Raw genomic sequence first — 23,974 nt, forward strand, 5'->3', positions numbered from 1 at the left:
TATGAGAGGTCTGTTGGCCTTGTCTCTACATCTTGACCAGGCACTGAAATTTTGCTCTGCAGCTTAAACTGGCACATTCACAGAAATGTTTATTAATGTGCACAGTCCCTGTTTAAATAAGTACATAAATAAACAAACAGCTACTTCTTTTGGCTCTACTTAGTTCAGTAAGTTCACAGCACAACAGCTTTTGAATATTACATAATTTAAGGTAAAAGTGGAGACCTCTGTGTCACGTGGTCACTTATGCACCAATATGGCACCTGAAATCAAAACAATAATAATGCTCCTTCTCATATGCACCTGATCAGAGAAGACATGCATCCTATCGAACACAGGACTATGAAGAAACAGTTCCACGCTCCCAGGTCCAGGGCTGGAAAAAGAACACGTTCCCAAACTGGCTCCCAATTCCATCTGGTTTAGCAGTGGAATTCTACAGCTAATAAAAATACAAATTTGGATTGAGCCAATTCCTTTTGATGATGGACATATTTGGATGTATATCTATGCCAAACTGTATTGTACTGCAATCTTTACAAGCAAAAACGCTTCACAGAAATATTCCATGAGAAACTGAAAAGAAAAAAAAACTTGATAAAGAAAAACACTTGATAAGCAATTAAACATTCTGGAGCACAAATACATTTTTCATCAGATTTTATACCAGTGTCTCCCAAACAGCCATACGGGAATCATTTACCCGGTGGTACTATATTTGAGTATTAAAATGTTCTTTGTAGTACATTTTGCATGCTTAAAGGTGCACTGTGCAACTCTTTTCAGTGGGAAGTCCACCGCCTTTTGCCTGGGATCCAGAATACAGACTTCTTCAATACTCTACAAAGGTGTGAGTCTGGTCCCTGGTGAAATATTACAGGCAAAGCAATGACAAGCAGCTGGTGACCTTCCACCAAAAAGTCACATAGTCGAGATGGGCTCAAGACCAGAGGTAACAGAGCCTTTTCTGTGGCAGCGCCCAGACAGATCCTCTCAGCCTTTAACTCAGTTTAAGACTCGTCTGAAAACCCACCACTTCTCCCTGGGATTTAATACTAGCTAAACAGGATGTCTTGGTATTTTATTGTTCCAATGTATCGTGTTATACTGTATCTATATTCATTTCTTTTTGTAGATTTTTATGTGAAGCACTTTCATCAGCTGAAGTAGTTTTATAGCAGACTTATTCTGCAAAATCAACTTTTCAGAACTTTAAATTCATGCTATAGTTGTTTCCCTCAACATTTACTCAATGTTGTATTGCTGTTGTATCATTACCCAAAGTTGTGTTTGGGATGATTTGTGCATGTTTGAGCAGTTTTTAATCGCTTATATTCAAGACGCCATACTGCTGAACAATCTGTGTTTTCACCGCCACTGACCAGTGGGTCTCCACTGCTCTGGATTTACTTTATTTTCCAATTTTATTTTCTTAGTTGGTGATGTGCATAAGATTTGGAGGTGTTGCGTATTTATTTTGGTACAAATGAAAAAAAATCCACAGTTTGTTAGCATGATCCACAGCTATCCATCAGAGGTGCCAACAGCTGCACGCCTCTTTGTTGTGATAGTGTTCACAGTGACGTCAGCTCCCATTGGGCACTGCAGTATTCTAACATAGAAGTCAGCGGACTTGTTTCTTTTATTAAGTCATTTTAGATCAATATTGTGATTTAAAATGTCCAAATTATAACATAAAGTTCCACGGGTGTCATAGATTATAACTACAGAGCAGTAGTTATAATCTATTGTATTGTGTATTGTAGTCAATACAGGTTATACTTCTACTGCTTCTGCCACCACATGAAAAAATACATTTCCAAACTGTATTGAGAAAGTACATATTAATACAAACTATACTGCATAAATGTCTACAGTTTACTCCATGTCTTAATATAACCCAAACTGTGTCTGTGCCTGAGGCTGCCTGCCCCTTTGCCCACCATGACAAACGTCTCACTCGGGTCTGTACTACCACAGCTGGGAGTACTTGTGTCCATTAACACCTCCAGCTCCACATGAAAGCCCTGCATCTCCTCCAGTCACTCGCACTGCAACAGGATCAGCCAACAAAGTCCCCGCTCCCAAACGGTGTGTTCAAGTGTGGAGAATGTCAAGGAAATCCCGCCGCCCTCCGCTGAGCGCTTTAACATGTGTAACAGCAGTCCGTGGATTTAACAACAGCCAGGCCTTTCGTGAAGGGAAAAAAAGAATTAATGTTTGGCATGAGCAGATTTGGATGTGAGATCTGAGGAGAGGAGTGAAAAGGAGGAGGAGGACAAATTTGGAAAAGGAAAATCAAATGTCTCTAAGTAGGTGTTTTGTGTTTTACCTGCTCATGCCACATCTGCAGTTAGGATCATGTGAGAGGCAGCTGCCCAAGGAGTGATCCTGGAATGTTTATGGGTTTGTTTTGAAGTGTGCACCAGCCACTGCAGCCATGACATCCACTTTAACTATTAGCCAAATTAGCATCAACTAAATAAGACTTTAAGGATCCCGTTTAGACACTTTGGGTATTTTTAGTAGTAGCAGTTGTAGTAGTAACAGTATTATTAGTAGCAGTAGTAGTATTTAAACCCTTTTAAATTCTCAAACTGCAGCATAAGGTGAAGTATCAGAGGTTGTACGGCAGTAGCTGTTAAACTGAAAGTAGATTTTTCGTAGTAAAAATAACAAAAGAAACTTAATGGTAAAATGTGTACCTTTTCTGGTGGAACATCAGCCACCTGCTTGTCTCCACGGTTACGTTATTGCTTTTCCCGGAATGATCAGTATGGCATTAAACTCATGTCTTACAGGTCAGATCTGCGGAGAGGCGGTTATGCTCACAGTAAGAACGCATGTTTTTCAAGCTATTATTGAGTAAGAAAGCACATGTAATTTAATAAATACAAGATCAGTTTAATGGCATATTGTGGGACATTCCAGACGAAGCAATAACATCTCCATGGAGACAGGCAGGTAATTAGAAAAGTTACACAGCGCATCTTTAAAAGTAACACTCCTGCATTCCTTAAAGAACCCATTTTATCAGTAGTTTGTGGCTAAATCTTGTGCAAATCGTCTTTTCTTTTGTAAGATTTATGAATTTGTACATGGTTCTTGACAAATATATATAATAATCTATCCCTAACTAACAGTAACTAACACTCTTATCGCTGAAAGAAAACAGGACGATCTGTGTGTGGTGAAAAGTCAGCGGAGACCCTGCACCTCCCTGCTACTCCGAGTCCAGCGGCCAACACGCAGTTCATCAGGTTGTCCGGGAAATCAAACAAACAAAAACTAAAGACTTGGCATAAGATGGACTAAAAGGGAGAGAAAAATAACACACGGAGGAGGAGCGTGCACAACCTGCGGAAACTATTACCACAAAATTATTACCACAATCGCTGCTACGATAAATCTCATGTTTCATTGCTGGGGAACTTTCGATATAAAAAAGATGAATAATAAAACAACATATATAACTTCTGCATTTGTAAAGCACGGACTAACAGCCAGCGCTATGACAAATTGCCCCACACTCTTGCCACACGCACAAGTGGAAGTGTGTGCTGGGGCTGTAGTTCTGTAGCATTGTTTCAAACTAATTATTTTTGTTTGATTTTAAGAGTTTATATGGGACAACAGCTGCCAGATATGTAGTGAGTTAGCTGAAGATTTGGAAGTGAATGTGACTTTAATCTGCGTTTTCTCATGTAGGAGTAGGACTTTTCTGTGTATATAGCAGGGACGGGACAATAAACCAGAATATCGTTTATCGTGATACAAAGGGTAGTCCGTAATCATTCATGGGACATTTTTATAATCAGGATAATCGTCATTGTATCACCAGAATGTTCCAAAAAAAATGTACTTATTCATAATGTTCTCATAGTTGTTTTCACTGATAACAGTAAAGTACAATTATATAAAAGTTGTTTAAACATGGAACTTATTCATAACATTAAAATTATAATTATTCATATCCGTAACATTTTTTTACTCTCAGCAACTTTAATAATTATCGTGATATTATCGTTAATCACAATTATTTTGACCATGATACTCCTGATACAAAAGTTTCAGGTGATTTTTGTACATAACCTTTGCGTTGAAACACTGTAATTTCCCCATTGCAGGATAAATAAAGCTTCATTTTAATCGTAATCAGATTTTACAGTTCAGATCCATGTTCAGATCATAGAGACATTTGCCACATCCCCTTTTTAGTCAATCAATCTATTAAAAGAGAGCAGCACTGTATGAAATGTATCTATAAGGGACTACTTGAAAAACTCCCAGAATATCTCACCTGTTTGTTAATCACTGATACCAGAACATTTAATACCAGATCACATGACTGCATAAAGCTGAGACTAGCTGCACCAAAACTGAAACGGAAAAGAGGCTTTTAGCTGTTTTGCTTCACAAAAATAGAGAACACTCCAAGGAAAAGCAAAACTGGATGCATTGGTGACACATTCGCAATTTAACAATCTGGTAACAAACTTTTATACACACACCTGCTCTTGTGTTATATTTTGAACAGGACGCTCTCATTAGGTTCCCCTGTAAACATAAAGATAACGAAAGAAAGAATGAAAGAAAGAAGGGACATTTGTACCTCCTCCGCTCTATCCCTATAGCAGGGATAAATCTAAGCTCATTTCCCTCATCTCGACCAGGCTGGCGCTGTATGCACGGTCAGTTGATGTTGAATGGTTGTACAGGAGCCAGAGCCCTGGTCTGTGATGGCACTGTGGACATTTGGAGGAGCAGAGTGGAGCACGGCCCTGCTGGGGGGACCGGCTGCCCCGCTCTGTGCCCTCTGCTCAGGGTGTGAAAGGCTGAGTGCTCCTGCAGGTGTTCAGAGAGGTGTTTAGTGTTTATGTGCACTATTGTCTACATGCTAATGTAGACAATAGTCATTTTAATAATGTATTTTTTATTTTATTTTGAGAACAATCAAACAAAACAAAACAAAAAAACAAACAAAAAAAATAAACCTGAAATTAATAGAAGCAGACTGGATAAGTAGTATTGTCATGATACAAAGATTCAAATTACATTTTGGTTCAATACTATTTCAATACCATATAGACATTTAGACAATACAATGTCATCTTATATTTGTCCTGATAGGTAAAGATGATTCCATAAAAATATGCAGGTAAAGTAAAGGTTGCCCTAACTATGTACTTTTAAAAGTGTTGATACTTATTTAATTCATTACCTAGTTTGGATACTAGTTTTAGTATTTATTCATATCTGAGCATTGACATATATATTATATATTTAAATTTTTTTTGTGTTTATGGGTAGCAAAAACAAGAAGCAATATTAGTAGTATTACAACTAGTAGCAGCAGTTATTGTGAAGTTATGCATGGTCTGATTTATAAGTACTACTTTTTGTGTCTACTAAATAACAACTTTGTGCATGCACTGTACATTTATTTATTATATCTATTTGACTGGAAATTCAAGTATTGTTACTTGAGCACTAGAGTTAAATACAAATATAACATAATTTCACGTGCTAGGTCATATGTTAGACCTCTGTGTCACAAAACTTACACAAAACTTTTTCAGAACCCAAACATGTGACATCAAACCAATCAAAATACTGACATGGTTAACCTAAATCTGTACAGATTCAAAAGCATAAGAGAGGTCAGTGTGTGTGCGTGTGTGTGTGTGTGTGGATATACTTTTTTATAGTGTAACCAGCTAAGGTACTACTAAAGAAGCTGTGTGCATACTTTTATGTGGATCAATGAAGTAGAGCTTAGTGCACGTCTTAAGAATGTGGATGCCATTCTGTCATCAAATCTCTCTTACAGTCAATATCACAATAGAACATTTTTACAAACTTAAAACTTTTCATACTCAGTGGTGGAAGGTAACAAATAAAAGTAGTAACTTGTAGTAGTACTTGAGTAAAAAATGTAGGTGTCTGTACCTTACTTGAGTAGATTTTATAGTGGGTACTTTTTACTTTTACTTGACTTCATTTCAGAGTAATTATGTGTATTTTCTAATCCACTACATTTTTGAAGAGGGCTGAAAAGTAAATGTAGTTTTAAATCTGCTGAAATGCCTGTGGCGTTTACTTTTAACACGTTCATACTTTGAACAAACTAAAGTATACAAATAAAAACAGCTAGGAAAAAAACAAGCAATTCAATTGTTTCTGTTGAAGAAAATTCAGCACAAACCTGTATCAAAATCAAAACATTTGAAGCTTTATAAGAACTAAAAATCTTTAATCTTTAAGTAATCTTTAATCTTTAATACTTTTATTTAAGCAGATTTTTTCATGTGACACTTTTATTTTTTTGAGTATTTTTATTGCTCTAGTATCTGTACTTTTACATAAGTAACACATTTGAGTACTTCCTCCACCACTGGTTATACCTAGTCTTATTGTGTGTATTTTTAAAAATCATTAACATATAAATGACAACCGTGTTCATAAGAATGACTCTAAACATTCTGTAATGACGATCAGCGTCAAGGGAGTGTCTGTAATAGTCTGGTGCTTTGTTTTAGTTTTAAGTGCACCATACAGTGTGCTTTTGCCTTTGGGGATAAATCAAATATCATTGAACTGAATATGCACTGAATATATGACATGGTAGTACATTACCCTGTGCACTGTGTAAGTTAACAGTGTGTCAAAATTAGATCTGGACTTCAAATCCCGGCACAGAAACACACTTATTTGTATTGTCGATTTAAAGGACTGCACCATTTTGGACAATAATCTACGTGCAAGTGCGTATAGATTTCTGTATATTTGTAAGAGTAGAATTCTGTTAATTGTAAACAAAGACCGAAATATGAAATGATAAAACAATATTATGAATCCCACACATTTCAGAACATGTTTGTAGAAGTCTAAACTACAGACACAGGCACAGGTAGATTTCTATAAAAAGACGGTGTTTTGTTCTTTGCTAGAGACAGTCGATTATCTGAGTAACTGCAGCATTTGCGATTTGATATTTGCACCAACTCAGCTCACTTGTTTAGACTGCGATATATGGTGCAGTCCTATAACAAATTATGATTTTCCACCCACCCCATTAACCAAAAACAGCCTACTTAGGAGCCCTTCAAACTATCGTGTCTTCTGGAAGCTACTCCCTCACCACCTTCAGACCCTGTACGTAGTCTCCACCAGCCTCAGCCTATGTGAGCGCATGGCATCAGGCACACAGCGACGTTAATGGGATTACGCTGGAGGGTTGCCAGGTTGGGGGGCTCTGTTCCCTCTCCGGTCCACTTCACTTGGCCATATCTAAACATTGTTATCTGCGTCCCGCCTTTCACTCTCTGTATTTTCCCCTCCTACGGGCAGTAACCTAATGTCCCCATAAATACACGGTGCGATCGCATTATCCTGAGAACATGCAGAATACAGTTGGCAGAGCTGGTCCACTGTGGAGAGTCTATTTGAGTCTTTTAGTCTCTTTTTGGGCATCGCATACTTGACCCGATCTGAAGATGTCAGAGTGTGTGTCCCGTTCAAATGAGTAGGGATGGAAAGTAACGAATCACACATCCTAACGTTACTCTACTTTCTGGGTACATTTTTAAACCTGTAGCTGTAATTAAGTATGTAATTAGTTATATTTAAAATCATAGATGTTAGTGAGTACAGCCCAGTGGATTTTTTCTTGTGTACTTAAATATTTTGGCAGCAGCACTATTTTATCCATGTAACTGCACCACAAAGAGGTGACAAATATAAGAGAAAGTTGGAACGTTAGAAACCCCGCTCTGTACGTGAGTCCCATTGGGCTGTGTGGAGCATATGGAGATGATAATGGAGGTAAGGGCAGCCCGCTCACTGGAACATTTGATTAAAGCGGTGGATTTGTTCATACACAACATATGACATTGGTTCCAAACTAATAGTGCTGGGGTACATGTCGTCCTATAGTACTCACGGCTACTGTGGGATGCAAGACGAAAAAGTAAAACAAGGCACAAGAGAAGCAGAGGTGGCTCCTGACTGTCAAAATAAGCAGAGTGTAATATGACTAGTGTGTGAGAACCAAAAATGTGATCGTCTAAGGAACAGTTTGTTGAGCTAAAAGAAAAGATGGACAATATGGACAATGTCTCTGTGCCAATATCAGTATCGGAATATAAGATGAAAGATAAGATTGAATATAATGCAGTATCGCCACAGTGCTGTTTCTGCTGTTTGTCCTCAAGTGTTTTTTGAAACAAGAGCTATAGCCACATATTAAGCAGCAGATTGCCCCAGTAGCTCTAAAGGATGGGTCAAATGCAGAGAACACATTTCCCTAATGGGGCGATGAAACGTGCTTTATCCTAAACACAAGAACAAGCCATTTGTAACGTATAACAAATGAGTAAGTTAAGTACACTGATCTACTTCACTTGAGTGTGTTTTGTTGAATGCTTTATGTCAATCATTTTTCCATATTCCTCTTGTGTAATTTTCCCATAAACAGAAGAGCTAACTGGAAACCTGGATAGTACTGGGAGCGAGGAGCAGAGAGTAAATGGTTTGGGATGGTTCCAGCGGACAGTCAGCGGGAGGTGATCACTACCATCTGTGTGAGCGGGTGGCACAGAGTTGCCCCTCCTCCACCTCACCTCGGGTTCAAACACCGCACTGCAGAAACACTAGATTTCATGCGGCTCTCATAGACATACACACACTCCTGGCCTGTGGCAACCACAGGCTTTTCCAAAGGATTTAACCCAGCTGACACGAACACAGTCACCCGACACTCGGCTGTCCTCAGAGCGCACCTCCCTGACGTTATGGGTGGCTTCTTTATATGACAAGTCAGGATGGCATGAAACTAATTTACTTAAGTTGACTTTTGAAGGAAAATTGTATACTTAATAAAAAAAAGAAAAGAAAAATACAAAACAAAAGAACACTTGGGTTGCCAGTGCCTTAACCTGCAGATATGACACTTTTTTCATTCTCACTATATGGACAGGCTGCAGGAGTAATGATTGGCTGCAAGTGCTGAGGTTTAGGTAGTGAGGATTCAGATCAGAGAGAAACACTGATTTACAGCATTAAAACTGGCAACCCAAATGAGAGACTCAGGTGAGGCTTGTTCTGCTTCCTAACTGGACAATTGTCTTGAAAACCAACACAGCAAACCAAAGAACTCATTGTGTAATTAAGAATAAATCAGCATAACAACTGTTATCAGTAAAAGCTATAATTTATTTGAACACGTCTACTTTGTATCTAGGGACAGATTTAGTACTTTCTACATTTTATATACATACAGAACATCAAATATATGAAGTACGCTATATGGAATTATGTAGCGAAGAAAAAAAGTTAGATAATTCGACAAAGCAAAGGGAGGATTTTTAACATTTTTGCTACATAATTCCATATATCTTACTTCATATATTTGATGTCAAATGTATGTATATAAAATGTAGAATGTAGTAAAACGTCCAAACGTTTGACTGGTCGTGTATATATCTTGTTGGATGACATACTTACTGTTCTAAGTTTTTTTTTTTGCTGTTTCTACTCAAGCTAGAGACCTTTGACTCGATATATCTAATTGCATTGCTTCATCCATCTCTGCCTATACTTACATAGTCAGAGTGCGAGTAAGCCCCAGTCCCACACATGTAGGCCAGTGCTGCGGCCCTGCATCTCACGCCAGCACCCCAGAGGCATCATTTCATAGGGCTGTTGATTTTAGAACAACATTCCTCCGCTGTGTAATTATTTGAAAGCACAGGAGGTTCTTTTTTCAAACCCACCTTCTTTCAGCGCCCCCTCCTCTCTCACTCACACACACACAGCTCTGTCTCATTTGGACGCTGCAGTGTAACTAATTGAAGTATTGGGTCCCCATTAGCTGCCCTCCAGCGACAGGCGCAGGCAGGTGGGGTGCAGGGCATTAAAGTCAATTAGCAAAAGTTGGAATACATGTAGTCATATTAGGCATATTAACTCCAGCTCCAGCCTTTATCCTTCACACACCTCTAAATATAGACTCTCACTGAGCTCCATGTTATGACGCCCGCTAGGTAACACAAACAAGAAGAAATTGTACTGCTGTCCGTCACTTATAAAACTTTTCTCTCAAGTCTAAAAATGATCTTGACCTATGCGCACCCTTGGTAAGAGAGAGAGAGCGGGGAAAGTTGTGAAAGGACTGAACCCTATTTTGAAATTCTAATCAGTCTCCAATAACCATCTGAGCTGTGTCAGTGTGTGTAAGACATGGTTTACTATGGATCTGTCCCAGTCCTCTGAGTTTCCACTCACTTGTATTTAAGCCCTGCTCGGAGCACCCCTGGATCACAGCGCTCTTCCATCTGTCAGTGTCCTGCTAATTCCAGCTAATAGTTTCCAAAAGACACAAGCTGAGCCTGTGGAAGCACAGCCCCACACCAGTCTGTAAGCGCTCGCACAGGGTTACACTTTAAAGCTGTCACTTTCACTCGGGCCTGCTCTGCTCTGATACACGGCTCTAATGCACAGCTTCATCTGGGTGGCACACATCATCTACATATACACTGTAGTGTACCAGCTAATGCCATCTTCTCATGCAACTCAGTCCAGGCGATGACATCTGTGTATAATGGTATGTTTATTCATTTGGCATATTGGTTTGATTTGACAGGAAATTCCCTTAAACATGAGCTCTGATTGGTTCCACACTATTAATAAAGTAGCATTTTGCATAAAACTACTCCAAACCACACCCAGAGACATGTAACTGCAAACTGTGCCACATATACCTGCCTTTATAAGCGGTCGACCACATGGTTGTGTAGCCTTCCTCTGACCCCTGTCCTACCACAGCAGCCCATCGCTGTGAGCAGTCTGAGTGGTGCATTCTGGGAGGGATGAGGCTTGGCACAGCACTGCACACCTCCCAAAGCTCTACTCAGGACTTCCTCTCTGAATCCTAATGAGAAAGAGGCAGGGCAAAGAACAGCCTGGTGCTGTTTGCAAACAGAGCCAAGATGGCCACCAACATGAGTCTGTAGTCACTCCGCCTTAAATGATCAACTACACTCTGTCACATTGTCATTGAATCCACAAGAGAGTGCGAGAGTGTTTCACATCTTAAAATCAACACAGAATATTTAGATTATTACAGTGTGCCAACAGAAATGCTAATACTTTCACCTCCATCTGTTTCATCTTTTTGTCCCAAGGCTTCAGCTGGAGGCAAATCCATCACATTTTTCTCCATTGTGTCGTCTTCAACACAAACTGACTTTTACAAGGCACTGCGTCGCCTCTGCACAGCGGTTTGTAAAGCTGTCATAGAGAAGAGCCACAGTGAAGGGGCTCATGTGTGTGTGCTCAGACTATGGAGCGAGCCAGGACATCATCATATATGCAGACTGTCGGGCGTACTGTGTCTGTGAGATCATGGTTACTACCTCAAACCAGCAGCAGTAACAGCTTCTCTACATCACACATCATTTCTCAGAGCGTAAAACCACTGAACTGGCTCTGCATCTGCCCCTCGCAGTTCCTTATTAGCCACAAACATTCTCCAGACAACTTAACCTTGTCACCACTGTGCTCAGGATCATGACCTCTGCTTGGCCTCTCTGCCCCTCCTCCCCCCAACACACATATACACACACAAACACCCCAAGGCCCACGTTGAAGGCTCTGGTGACAGCTATGGGACGTCTCTGGCCAGTAGTGCTCAGTCGCTCCTCCAGTTAAAACAATGACACCTACAAGGTCCACTCAGCGTACTGCCTCTCACAACAAAACAGCTCAGAAAAACATTGGAAAGGTTAGTCAAAGGCCCTGCTACTACTTTGAAATTTTTTGGAGAAAAAATTTACAAGAATTTACTGTGAAAAACTCCTAAATTGTGGGCATCTGGGACTGAATATTTGGCGTGTCAGTCCGGATGAGTGATCAGGTATAGCGTGCAATAGGCAATAGTTTTTTACTGCCCAATATCAACACTTGGATTAGGTCATCCCAGTTGGCTGTAGAAGCGTGGCTGTTTAGTCCAGGAATGGTGGATGGAAGTGACATATCAACTCCACAGAGAGGAGCAGAGCGCGGAGCGGGTGTAACGTTTCGGAAACAAAAAGCTACAGTCAAAAGAGGCGTGTCCGACATTACCGGAGAAAACACTAAGGGATTCACAGGATATTGTTTAGACGAGTGTGTGCGCATGGCTTTAGTCAAGAAATGTGTCAATGATGGACAAGGAGCCAAAGAAAGGTAATGTTGGCAAGCAGGAAAGGTGGAATTTATTTGCCATACTGATGCTATTATTGCTTCCCTTCTCCGCTTCTGCCCCCCTCTGTCCTGCTTAAACACATCTGGCACTGTCCAATTCTAAATAGGATTTGAGGCCAACGCATTGGGCAATTACAACATGTTACAAAAATATCAAGTGGAGTGTTTTTTTTTGGATGTGGTTATATTTCATTATAGAAAAGGTTAAAAAGAGGCCAGTGGTTTTTTCCTGCACTTACATATTTTCATGACAAGCGCACCGGGCCTAAATAGAGTCCTACCAAAGTCTATTTATACTAAAAGCAATACTGTCAAATTTACCACATGTAGTGGAAAAGTTGTGCAGAAAACATATGACTTACATAGGCAGTCTCAGAAGGAGTAATATGAAGTCAATAAAGAGTGAAGGCTAAACAACGTCCATAACATGATATCACAGACTACTGCAATGCAAGATAATCACGTAGTTACACACAGTGACACCCAAATTGCTTTCATTCTCGCTGCTCAGAACAATTTTGGAAACCAATGCTGAGCTTGTTTTGAGCTAAAGGCAAATGATGCCAGATAACACATTTACTAGTGGTGGTTGTGTGCCAAAAACATGAGCAGTAATTCATTTTTTTGGTGTGCTCGCTGTAAAGATACAGACAGGACAGGAGCAGTGTCATCTACATCTCTATGAACCAGATCCTCACATGTTAGACCATAAGGTGCATAGCTAGAGAGAACAGCAGACTTACGCAGACACTCGTTGGCCTCCCTGGCGCTGGCCCTCTGCCACGGCCGGTCGTAGTGGAAGGGTTTACAACGGTCACACTCTGGGCCCTCTGTGTTATGCTTACAGTCACACACCAGTTTGCCTTCTTTATCTTTTAGACAGCGAGAGGCATGTCCATTACATTTACACCTCCCTCCCACCTGGAAGTCTCCCACTGCGTAAAAGTAAGTGGCCATAGTGGATGGTACGGCCACAGGCTCCTCCTCTCTCCCCGCACTGTGGTCCCTGGGCAGTGGGGGCATCTGTGGGCGGCTGAAGACCACTCGTATGTCAGTCACTGTGACCCAATCCTGCAGGACCGGGCTGCTGTCGAAGTCCTTCCCTGAGGGTCGCCCGTCCAGAGTGCTGAAAGCGATGAGACCCCCTGAGGCAGAGTGCAACTCCGTGTGGCTGTCTGTGCACACGGCCTCCTGCTCATTTAGTTTGGTGATGGTGGCTCTGTTGGGTCGGTTGTACATGCGGCGACACTGAGACGAGTAGAACTGGTAGGGCATCCAGGTCTTTCCATAGTCCATGCTTTTGTAAATGGCCAGAGATTCTGGGCGTGGAGAGCAGAACTGCAGACTCACGTAGGTGATCTCAAACTTCTTTCCCAGAGACAAAGTGAGTGTGACGTTGTGTGGGGATGTGTTAAAGTTTTGCGATTGCCAACAGGTGAGGTTCAGAGCAGAGTTTAGGTCTGTGAGGTAGGAGGGTGGGTGGGCACGGCGAGGATCGGCCGCATCACAGATCTGACATGTACGAACAGACGGCCGGTCATCTCCTCGCTCCACCACACTGCAGGAGCGAGAGGGGGGGCGGCCGCACACACTGGACACGCTCACCTCTTTGCCAAATGCCGCATTGATGAACTCGGGGATGCAGCGGCGTGCTGCTCCTGTGTCGTCATAGCACGGGTCCAGAGGGGCCTGCTGTCCAGCAAAGGGATTTACAGCACCGAGGCTCAGAGCAGAGCAGGCCAGAAGGCCCAGGGCCAAGAGGCCTCTCCACGGCTCCCTCATCCTGCTCCAACGGAACGGTCCCAGAGCCTGTATCCAAATGTCTGTGTGAAGGCAGAGGGGGTCGCTGGTGGTCGGGCCCTACTCCCCAGAATTGTGTTAGCCTGTGGAGAAAAACACACAGGTCAGAGCGTGCATCATAGAGCAGGACATAACTGTCTTCAAAACATACGCACACAAATTACACAAATGCTTATTTTGTTATAGTAAATCCACATGCAAATGCAAGCATGTGATAAAATAATAAGTTATAACAAATTATAAGTTAAATGGAAGTAGAGCACAGAGTCTATTTACATAAAGTTGTCTGCGCATTGCAGTACCCTCTTCTCATTTACTGTCTCTTGTCAAGTTTTAAGTGGAAAAAACCCACAGAAGGGCATAAGTTGGCAGAGACAGAGGCAACAGGATAAAGTCAATCATGATACATCAGTGTATGTGGAGTGTACAGTCATATTATATTTCCCAAATGGAAATAGACTCTTCTTTGCTGTTGATGCATGTTAGTTGATCTCGGTACCTTTCAAACTGGAATTTAAATACATAAACATATTGTTCATTCGCCAGTCCAGAAATAACATGAGAGAAATAAAGGCAGAAATCACTGGTAAAATAAATACAGTTGGGGCTGAGAGGCAGGAAGTGACGGTCGATGTAAAAACTACTTTTGATTGACACGCTGTTGAGGTACAAAAGTTTGATGAGTTCAAAGAGGAAAAGGAAACACACTTTTGACAAGCACAAGAGAGAAAGACAAGCAGCCCCAGAAGTCCAACAGTGATGGAGGTGAAGGAGAGGAGCAGGAACACAGAATGGAGAAAGGGATCAGAGCGTGCACTGTACTGGTTTATATGTGACTAAATATGGTGTGCTCCGTGTGCCGCCGGGCCTGCTGGGAGATTAAGCTTAAACAGACACAGAGCAGTGACATGCTGTTTAATACTGAAATATTCAACTGGAAATCTGGAATGTATAAAAACCGGAATCATGTATCACAAAGCTAAATGTTTGGAAAGTGAGGCAGGAGGTCAGAGGTGGATGTGAATAGCCTTAAACACACTGATGCCCTGATTAAGCAGAAAACTCTGACTGCGCGTTTAACAGGCCACAAGGGTCCTCTGAGGGGTGCACAATGTCTTTCATTAGCTGTAGCTTCAGGCCTTTATGAACAAGAAGGACTCAATGCAAAATGCTATTGGTAATATAACAGATTTTACAAACTGGAAGCACTCTTCTAAATTAATAACTGTTAAAATAGAATCTTTTTTTAGGATGTCTCCATGGCTCAATCATCTGTGAGAGATTACGGTCTCAAAACTAAAACAACAATGCATTTGAAGTCAGGATTACCTCATTCAATTATATGTAAAAGTCTATTAGAGCATTAGATTTTTGTAGGGTGATATGGCAAAAAAATGGATTTATATTTATTTTCCTCATATTGATCAATCTCTTTCGTTTCAAAACCAAATAAAATTGGCTTTCCATATTGTTTTAATGAATACTAAAAAAGACAGGCACAAAATATTTAATTTAACACATAAAAAAAAGCTTCAACTCTGCTCGTTTAAAAGGACTTTAGCTGATCATCGATAATCAGACGAGACTAAACCTCCTGAAATCCAATTAAATACCCAGCCCTAAATTTTTGGGTTCCAATATAACACATTTGTTCACATTTTTTACACATTTTATAGCGATCTGCAAGAAAAGCACAAGTTCAGTGGTGTTACCCAGATGTACCACAGCTCTCAATGGAAAGTCTAGTACCATATCCACACATGTGAATGGGGAGAGAAGGGAAACATCCTGCTTTAGACGTTGTTCTTGGCTGAAAAGAATATTTAGGTAATCAACCAATGACAACCCAACGAGGAAGGCCTGACTGACCGTATGGGGAAAATGGAAATAAAACTTGATTCTAACAACGCCGGAGGAGTCATAGACAGACAGGAGGAGTCCCAGATCTGAGGCGGCAGGGTGGTCCGCACTTTCAGCAGCCACATTCCGGGGAGCGTTTTTTCAGCTTCTCCCTGTCACCAGGAGATCGTCCCATGTTGAGTTGTCTCCCTTTCAAGCGTGGGCGCCTCTGTCAGAGTTCACAGATTAGGAAAACACAAGTGGCCAGGAGGCTTTATTTGGCTTGGGAGGAGAAGAAGAACCAGCACTCTGGGGGAGAGGGGAGAGACAGCTGAGCCACTTTGTATCCCACGTGGGGGCCCTGGATTCGGGTTAGGGTCTGCTGGGTCGCGCTCTCCATCTCTCCATACTCCGGTACAGTGATCTCTGGGGGGTTATTAGCGGCCGCGTAGGGGCATTGAGGCCATTTTAATAGGCTAACAACAGGGACACTTCCAGGCTCATTATCATCACACAAAGATGAATGGGATGAATATAATTGGATACTCGCAATTAGTGACAATCTCTTTCGGCTGTGCGTTATACAGTGTGTCATTGCAATGGACACATGCAAGTTTGATGAGAAGTGTTTCTAGTTGTGGAGTTACTGTTCACACATCAACTTGGAATAAACACAGCACTAATCCTGGACCAGGACTAAACGGGACAAGAACATGAACAAACCAAGTCTACATCAGGGCTAAATTGGGCAGAAAGCAGGACGAGGACTGCACAATATATCGCAATCAAATCAAAGCCACGATTTGAGTTGGCGCAACTATCAAAACGCAAATGCAGTTACTTAGATAATAGAATGTCCTCTGTCTTTTTATAGAGAAATCTTGTTGTAACTGTTGTCTGGACCACTACAAACATGTTCAGAAATGCATGGGATTCTTGTATTAGTTTAGTAGCTCGCATGTCATTCTTCAAGTCTTCTACCAAGTATTCATTTTATTTTTACATTCTGTCCGTTAGTAAAACTGTCCAATACCAGACAACATATTTTAAAAGTAAAGTGTACACTGTGTAGGGTAAATAAACATATGAATGAATGGGTGACAGGCTGACAGCTGGGGTCACACAGTGTGGACCTTAGGGACTCTCTAACTCTCCCATCTCTGTATATTAAATCAATAACAAGCCCACGTTATGGAGGAGTGGTGAGGAGGAAACGCTGTGTCTTGAGACTGAGATTCAGTCTTTTCTAATTGTTGATTGGCAGATTAAACTTCTGTCTAGTTAAAGGGGCACTATGTAACTTGAGAGTCAAATTACCATCTGTTTTCCCCCATGTTCTTTCTTTGCCTGGAATATTACACATCTATCCACTTGGAGATGAGCAGGAGCAACACTAGGTCAAATTACAGGTCAGGCACAGGTTTTCAATGTATTTTTGAGCAATAAAAATACCCATAGCAAAACAAATGCAAGATCAATAACTTCAAAGCCTTATTGTGGAATACAGGTACAGAGTGCACCTTTAATGTTCAAGGAGCCGATATATAAAGCCATTTGTATTTGTTTAAAAAAAAGACAATGCAAAAATGAAATTGAAAGTCAGGCTCGAGCTATATAAGGAAAAATCATATCACGCAGCCCTGTAAGGACGGGGTCAAACCTCACATCCCGGGATCACCGCCTAATTTCTTAACCCCGCTTGAGTCCAAGACCTTGTGGGTGTGACATGTCCACATCCAAAAGACGTGAGTCCAATAATCTGTGCCTTTATTTTTCCATTTTTGCGCCTGACAGGAACGAGGGGAGCGAGGGGCTGAGGGAGAGGGAAAAGCACGAACGCCCCGGAGAGGAATGCGCCTGCTTCTGTTGCCCTGCCCACACGCCGCTGGCCCGGGACCCTGACTTCTTTAAATCAACATAAACCTGATCCACAGGCCAACGGGAGGAGCAGAGACAGACAGCCCCGAGGTGGACTGCGAGGTCAGAGAGATTCTCACACACTCGGCTGCGTGCTCGGATAAGCTCTATAACACTAATATAACACTGTAACTATAACACTCGTGCAGGGATCGCAGCCTATTTGATTTTAAAGGTGCACTATGCTGCTTTTGTTATGGAAGGTCACCTGCGTTTCTTCATGAACGTCCCACAGTATGACATTACACTTATTTATCTTGAATTCTTTAGATTATTACGTAGAAATGCCTTGTAAAACATATATTTGGAGTCACTTCCAGAGAAAATTGTTACCCAGATACTAATCGTTTCTAAAATGATCAACACTATATACTCATTTAAGTATGGAATTGAAAATGAACAATAGAAATCGGACAATGCTGGACATTTCTTGAATAGTTTTGGACTGCTTTTGATCTATATCTGAACTACATCCATAATATTAAAGGACCCATTATTTTGCGTTGAAAATGATTGTTTAAAAGAGTTGTTTTTATTCAACAAAACTTCAACGTATCAAGCCTTTCCTTAGGATTAAAGTCAAGTTTAGTGATGATACATGCCGGTATGCGCTCTATGACTGTATTACTAACCTGAGGGTCAAATCTGTGGGCTCACAAAATCATATAAATTGCCAAAGCAGACAATGCCAAAAAATCTTGCTCTGTAGTCCTGTTATGATAATTACTATATAGACTCACCGTTCAACACATGACAGATGGAACAATAATTTTCAGAGACCAACAAGGGCTGAATAAATCTGCTATATGACTTAAGTGTTTCTGTTGATATAATTATGTGGCATTCAGGATTATCACCAATATTGTCCCTTCGTTCACATAGGCCCATACTTTGCCTTGAATGCCTCCTTATAAGAAGATGTGGGAGTGAGAGGACACAAGTTCACAGATTTATGTTCTCCCATGTCAGCCTCTGATCCACTCTCAAATACAAGAAATACTTGTGCTCCATGTGTTGTCAAGATGCGCCTGGGAAAAGAAGATGACACCCACAGCCAGATTCCTCCTCACTGGGTGTCACGGAGCAGGAACTGTGCGCTCTTAAAACGCCCCGTTTAAAGTCTACGTGGGTGGACTCTGGCTCTTTAGATTGAACAATTTCCATGATCCTTAGAGTGATGAAGACAAGATATAGTGGTCTGCAGCAGGTGAGAATTCGGAGTCAGCGAGGAAGTCAATGGTCCAGGAGGTTTACAGAGAAGAGAGGTGCGCAATGGAGCCCTTTGAAGGCCTTTGCGGTAGGCAGTGCTGCGGTTTTCCCCAAAAGCCCCCCTGACAGGAAAACAAGTCTCTTTTTTCCATTGCACAAGAGAAAACCTCTAGCCCACAGCCCAGAGCAACAACCTGCTTTGAACTCACAGGGGGAAAAACCACTAATTATTTTATTAAGTGCTTGTAATACTCACACTGTGGCATACATGACACTTAAACACACCACGCTGATGGACAAACACATGGGCTCTGTCGGAGTCAGTCAATAAGGCAAACTGTAGAGGCCACGGGCTGACTCACACTATTTAACCCTGCCTCTCAGCGTCAGGACAGCACTGGTTTATGGGCCTTCAAACTAGGGCCAAATATATATATATATCACAGTTTTCTTGGAGCTAGATTACAGTTCTGATTTTATCACGATTCATGTGAACTTAGTACATTTATATTGCCTTTAAGAGCCATCTGCTTCTTCGGAAAGTTCACGCTTCATTGCAATGAGTTAAATCCACCTGTCACTCATTCAGTATTGCTGAGCCTGACTAATAGAAGGTGAGGGTGGGCAAATGTGTATTTATCTGAGCACAGAGCTGCATTTAACAGAGAATTTGTGAATCATGACATGTTGATTTTATCAAAAAAGGAGATCGTCACAGAAACACAGTCCCATTTGGATTTTTATCTCTCTGCCCTACATGTTTTGACATTTTCAGATCAAAATGTGATTTTTTTTATCCCTGTAGGAAAAAAAAAAGAATGTCTCATCAGCAAGCTACCATGGAATAATTATAAATCAACAATTTGGAATGCAAATGTAAATGTAAATACACAAATATCTATGCAATCAATTTTCTGTAAAACTTGTCTTGCCTTGTTTCGTCAGTGTCGCCCTCGGTGCACTGTCACATATCAAAAACTCCTCAAACAATCATTCCTTTAGAGAAATGCAGTGTGAGAAAGTGCCCTCCCTATCAATACTGTCTAAGGTGTATCTGTGCTCCTGAGACAGGCCTGATGGGCGCTCAGTGTGCAGAGGCCACAGGCAGAGCATCTGGTCTATAATGTGGTAGACACATGCAGACCTGGCAGGGTGCTCACTGCCACACAGCCTGGTCCTGACAGACAGGATCAAGTGCTGAGCTGATGACTGAAGGCTGTTTTAACACTGGGGGGGCCCTCAGAGTAAACACTGTAGTCCCTCGACAAAGAAATGTGTCTCACACCACTCCACATGGACCTCTTCTCACAAGAGCAAAACAATGGCATCTTTAAGTCAGTGATGGAGAGAAGCGTTCAGAAAGACTGTCACTTAAGAGGGAAACATTTGCCCCATTGCTGTGCTGAGGTGATGACTTGTGTATTGACTTAAATGCTTCAGGAAAACAGAAACTGGATCCAGAGGAAGCCTGCATTTCAAAGCACAGGTTATCCCCATTCAAAAGACTCTCATCCACCCATTCTACAGCTACAGTCTACGCCTGGTCACCCTACATCTCTCTTTGATGGAGTCAAAGAGAGATGCAAATAAATAATAGGGGGTTTGGAAGTCCCTTTAGTCCTCCAGTTTCCATTCAGCCCTTAGTCACTTGTGTTCGCACAGAGACAGTGGCCAGTGGGGACTCTGCAGAGAGGGTAGAGGTTTAACGGATATGCAAAGGAAAAAGGCTTCCAAGCAATTATAATTAAAAGTGACAAACATTCAATATCCAAACTCACCTAAAGTATCATCAAAACATTAATCTGACTGGATAATACCTGCCCCAGAGCAGGAGCTAAGAACATCTCAAAACCACGGTCCCTCAAGTGCAAAAGAGAAACTAAAAAGAATCACAGACGGTTCCTACAGTGCAGAAGCTCCTGAAAACATAACCAGCACCCCAGTGCACAAAGGTCTAAGCAAACTTGTTCAGTTTAGATCAAAGTGAGAAGTAGGTCAGGAGACAATGCTGCAGAGTAGTGACGAAGACCCCTGTTTCAAATGTAAAGCATTTCATCTTTGGGAAATCCCAAATTGGGCCATCTAACCAATCTCCTATATATCCCTGTTTCAGTACATACAGTTAAACCACTTAAACACAACAAGTACAGTGTAGAAAGTACAGGTAGATGATAATTAAACGTGTTAGTTAATGGCATGTTGGTCAATGTGCATATGGTGCTGTTGAAACTTGAGAAAAAAAATGGAAGTGACAAACGCACTGGGAGACTTGGCAGAGGTTGATCTGTGGAAGACGGGAACCGAGATGCGTGCTGCTTGCTTTGGCATCTTCAGCTGGCATTGAATGTAGCCTACCCCCTTATTAAAACTCGTGCTCAAAGCTCCCTCTCCACACCAAGCACTCAGTGCGCAACGGACTGTGCGCTGCGGCTACAGGGTCAAGTGAAGCGGAGAACTGACACCTGTCCAGCCCGTGCACCGTGCTCCATGACCAGGACCCGAAACACACCTTCAACCACGTAGGGCATGTGAAATAAACTCACTGTGAAATTGGCGAAACACAACTACGTAAAATACAACGGCTTCAAAATCTACAATAGTTGGCTTCTTTAGTAAGACATTGAACTCACCTAAAGTCAAATCTTGGATGTCACCGTTGTAAATAATGTATTACGATCCAAACTGAGACTATCCTGCGACTTAAAACACCCCGTGTCTCCAGACTGACAGAAAAAGAGCAGGCAGGTAAAAGCGCAGTCAACGATGTTAAGAGGCAGAGCAATGCGCCTGTCCGAGTCCAGAGCTCACACCAACTGAGGAGCGGCCACTCCAGCCATAGGTTGTAAAGCCCAGCCCGGGGTAGGCTGTTCCTTCAAATCAAACCCACATTTCCCTCGGCGCGCCTGAGTGTGGGAGAGAAGGAAAGAGAGAGACAGAGCGAGAAACAGCGAGAGTGAGAAAGAGAGAGAGTCAGAAAGCAATTGGTCGCCGTGTGTGTTGTCTTAACTTCACCTGTAATTTGGCGACAGGTATAATTTAGCCGTGTGGCCAAAACAAGCCATAAACCAAAATAACCACTTTGTCAAAGTAGCACTCTCACTGTGTTTAAATCTCCAACAACACAACTGGTCTCACTTTTACCACAAACCCTTGACGCACAGGCGCTGCACAGACGCGCTTTACTGCCACACGGCTTTGTTTTCTTATTAAAACAGGACAGCACGAGCACCTTCTCTTTGTTTTCAAATAAAGGATTGGACATGGCATACGTTATGGTTAACTATGAACGCGTCCCGCGTGTGCGTAAAAGCGCATCATGTCCATTTACAGAGAGAAAAGTAATTCACAGTATTTTACGTTGAGAGATGTTTCCAGCCTTCCTTTTCAGTATTTAGACTATAGTTACATATTACTGTAGCCAATATAAGGGGACGCAAAACTTTAATTTTCCAGACAACAGGGTGTAGTGTTTTGCAGGTGCAAACCAGCAACGAACCATAACTGCGGCATCACGGCACCTCCTGGCTCAATAAGCTGATCAACATTCCTCCTGTGTTTACTGTACCATCCTCCGGGGGGAACCACCCAGGCCAACTTTAGTCTATTCAAATATTTCAATCATGTAGCCATTGACACAAAATAAAATGAACACAATACAATACAATTTCCAGTCTGCTGCTGCAGTATGGATTGAATCTTAATTTTTGCATTCAAAGTGAAAGTAGCCAAAAAACAAACAAAAAAAACAAAATAAAAACGGGCCAAATAATCAAATCAAATGTGAAATGAAATAGGTCTGAGGTGGAATGTGTGTTTTCATCATTGGTTAAAGTGAGATTATGCAACCGATTTTTGTGTGTACATATTAATTCAATATTTGTTTTTATTATGATTATTATTATTTATTTTTGAGGGGGCTACAAAACAAAATTGCTTACACCCTAATAAAATTCATGCTTGGACAACAGTGAAAATGCATAAGAAATAGCCCATAATCTTGCGTTAAAAGCAGCGTAATGCTTAAAACTCTGTCAAGGCAGTAACTGACTTTTTTTTTTTTAATGGTAAGAAAATATAAAGTAGATGTAGCTTAGTATAACAGCAGGAACACACCTACTTGTGCAGCTCTATGGGGGCCCTTTATCCGTCGCAGGCTTCTTGGAGCACATGTGGACAGGCCCAGTGTGCAGTCTGGTGTCAGGCGGGTTCCCTGCGGCGCACAGCCCGCAGAGGATGTCAGCCTCCTGAGCTCCCCTCGCTCTTTTTGGCACTATTTTACTGAATTGGGTACTGAAAGAGTACTTTTTTTCAAAGAGAAAACCCGCCGGTTTTTCAGGTAAAGGACGCCCTCTTGTGAGCACAGGGAAAACCACTCCACAAGGCGCATGTCCCCTGCCCATGGTCCCTTTGCGCAGCTGCAGGTGAGAAGGCAAAGTCCTGCAGCCAGGAGGGCTCAGTGCTGCGGGACCAGTGTCCAGGGAGGCAGAAGAGGACTTAACTGTAGGTCTGTTTTAATTGCTAAATAATAAATAATGACAATATCTTAATTAATCCATAATGTCTATGATTTATAAATCACAGGTGTAGTTTAGGAAAGATTAGCCTAAATGATGCTAATGTTATTGCTTACAGACTAAGGTGAGTTACCAGAGTATAGTGGATTTTCATTTAGTAGATGAGTAGCTCAGTGAGGCCAAGGCCAGTTAAAGTGATGCCATGAGACCACATTTGATTTGTCACTGGTTGGGAAAGAGCCCTAGATCTTTTAGGTTTTTCAAACATAAAAAGGTAAGTTTGTTGCGTAGTGCTAAGTAGGCTATGTATTATGTAGAATTGTGAATAAAGTGCCATATTACTTGATGCTGACTTAATTTATAATGTTTGTTTTCTGTACTTATAATACAATTGTCTTGTATTTTTCCAGTGCAAAGCTGAGAAGTGGGCCAAGCGCAGGGGCCGCGGTGGA

The 23,974-nt window shown here is 41.6% G+C and overlaps 1 protein-coding gene across 2 annotated transcripts in view; it reads right to left on the minus strand.

The window, feature by feature from the left end:
- Positions 1-23,209, minus strand: part of ntn2 (netrin 2) — a 45,969-nt gene extending 22,760 nt beyond the window's left edge. The window contains exons 1-2 of one of the 2 annotated variants that reach the window (XM_055229633.1): positions 23,122-23,209; positions 12,987-14,126 (exon numbers count right to left, since the gene is read on the minus strand). In XM_055229633.1, coding sequence (XP_055085608.1) covers positions 12,987-14,025 — 1,039 coding nt within the window. In that variant the 5' untranslated portion in view covers positions 14,026-14,126; positions 23,122-23,209. Of the gene's footprint in view, positions 1-12,986; positions 14,127-21,638; positions 21,881-23,121 lie in introns of those variants that run through there. The other variant, XM_033985238.2, reaches the window with a different exon arrangement.
- Between the last annotated feature and the right edge of the window lie 765 nt (positions 23,210-23,974).

This window comes from Periophthalmus magnuspinnatus, chromosome 19 (genome assembly GCF_009829125.3).
Source record: "Periophthalmus magnuspinnatus isolate fPerMag1 chromosome 19, fPerMag1.2.pri, whole genome shotgun sequence".
Classification (NCBI taxonomy): Eukaryota; Metazoa; Chordata; class Actinopteri; order Gobiiformes; family Gobiidae; genus Periophthalmus; species Periophthalmus magnuspinnatus.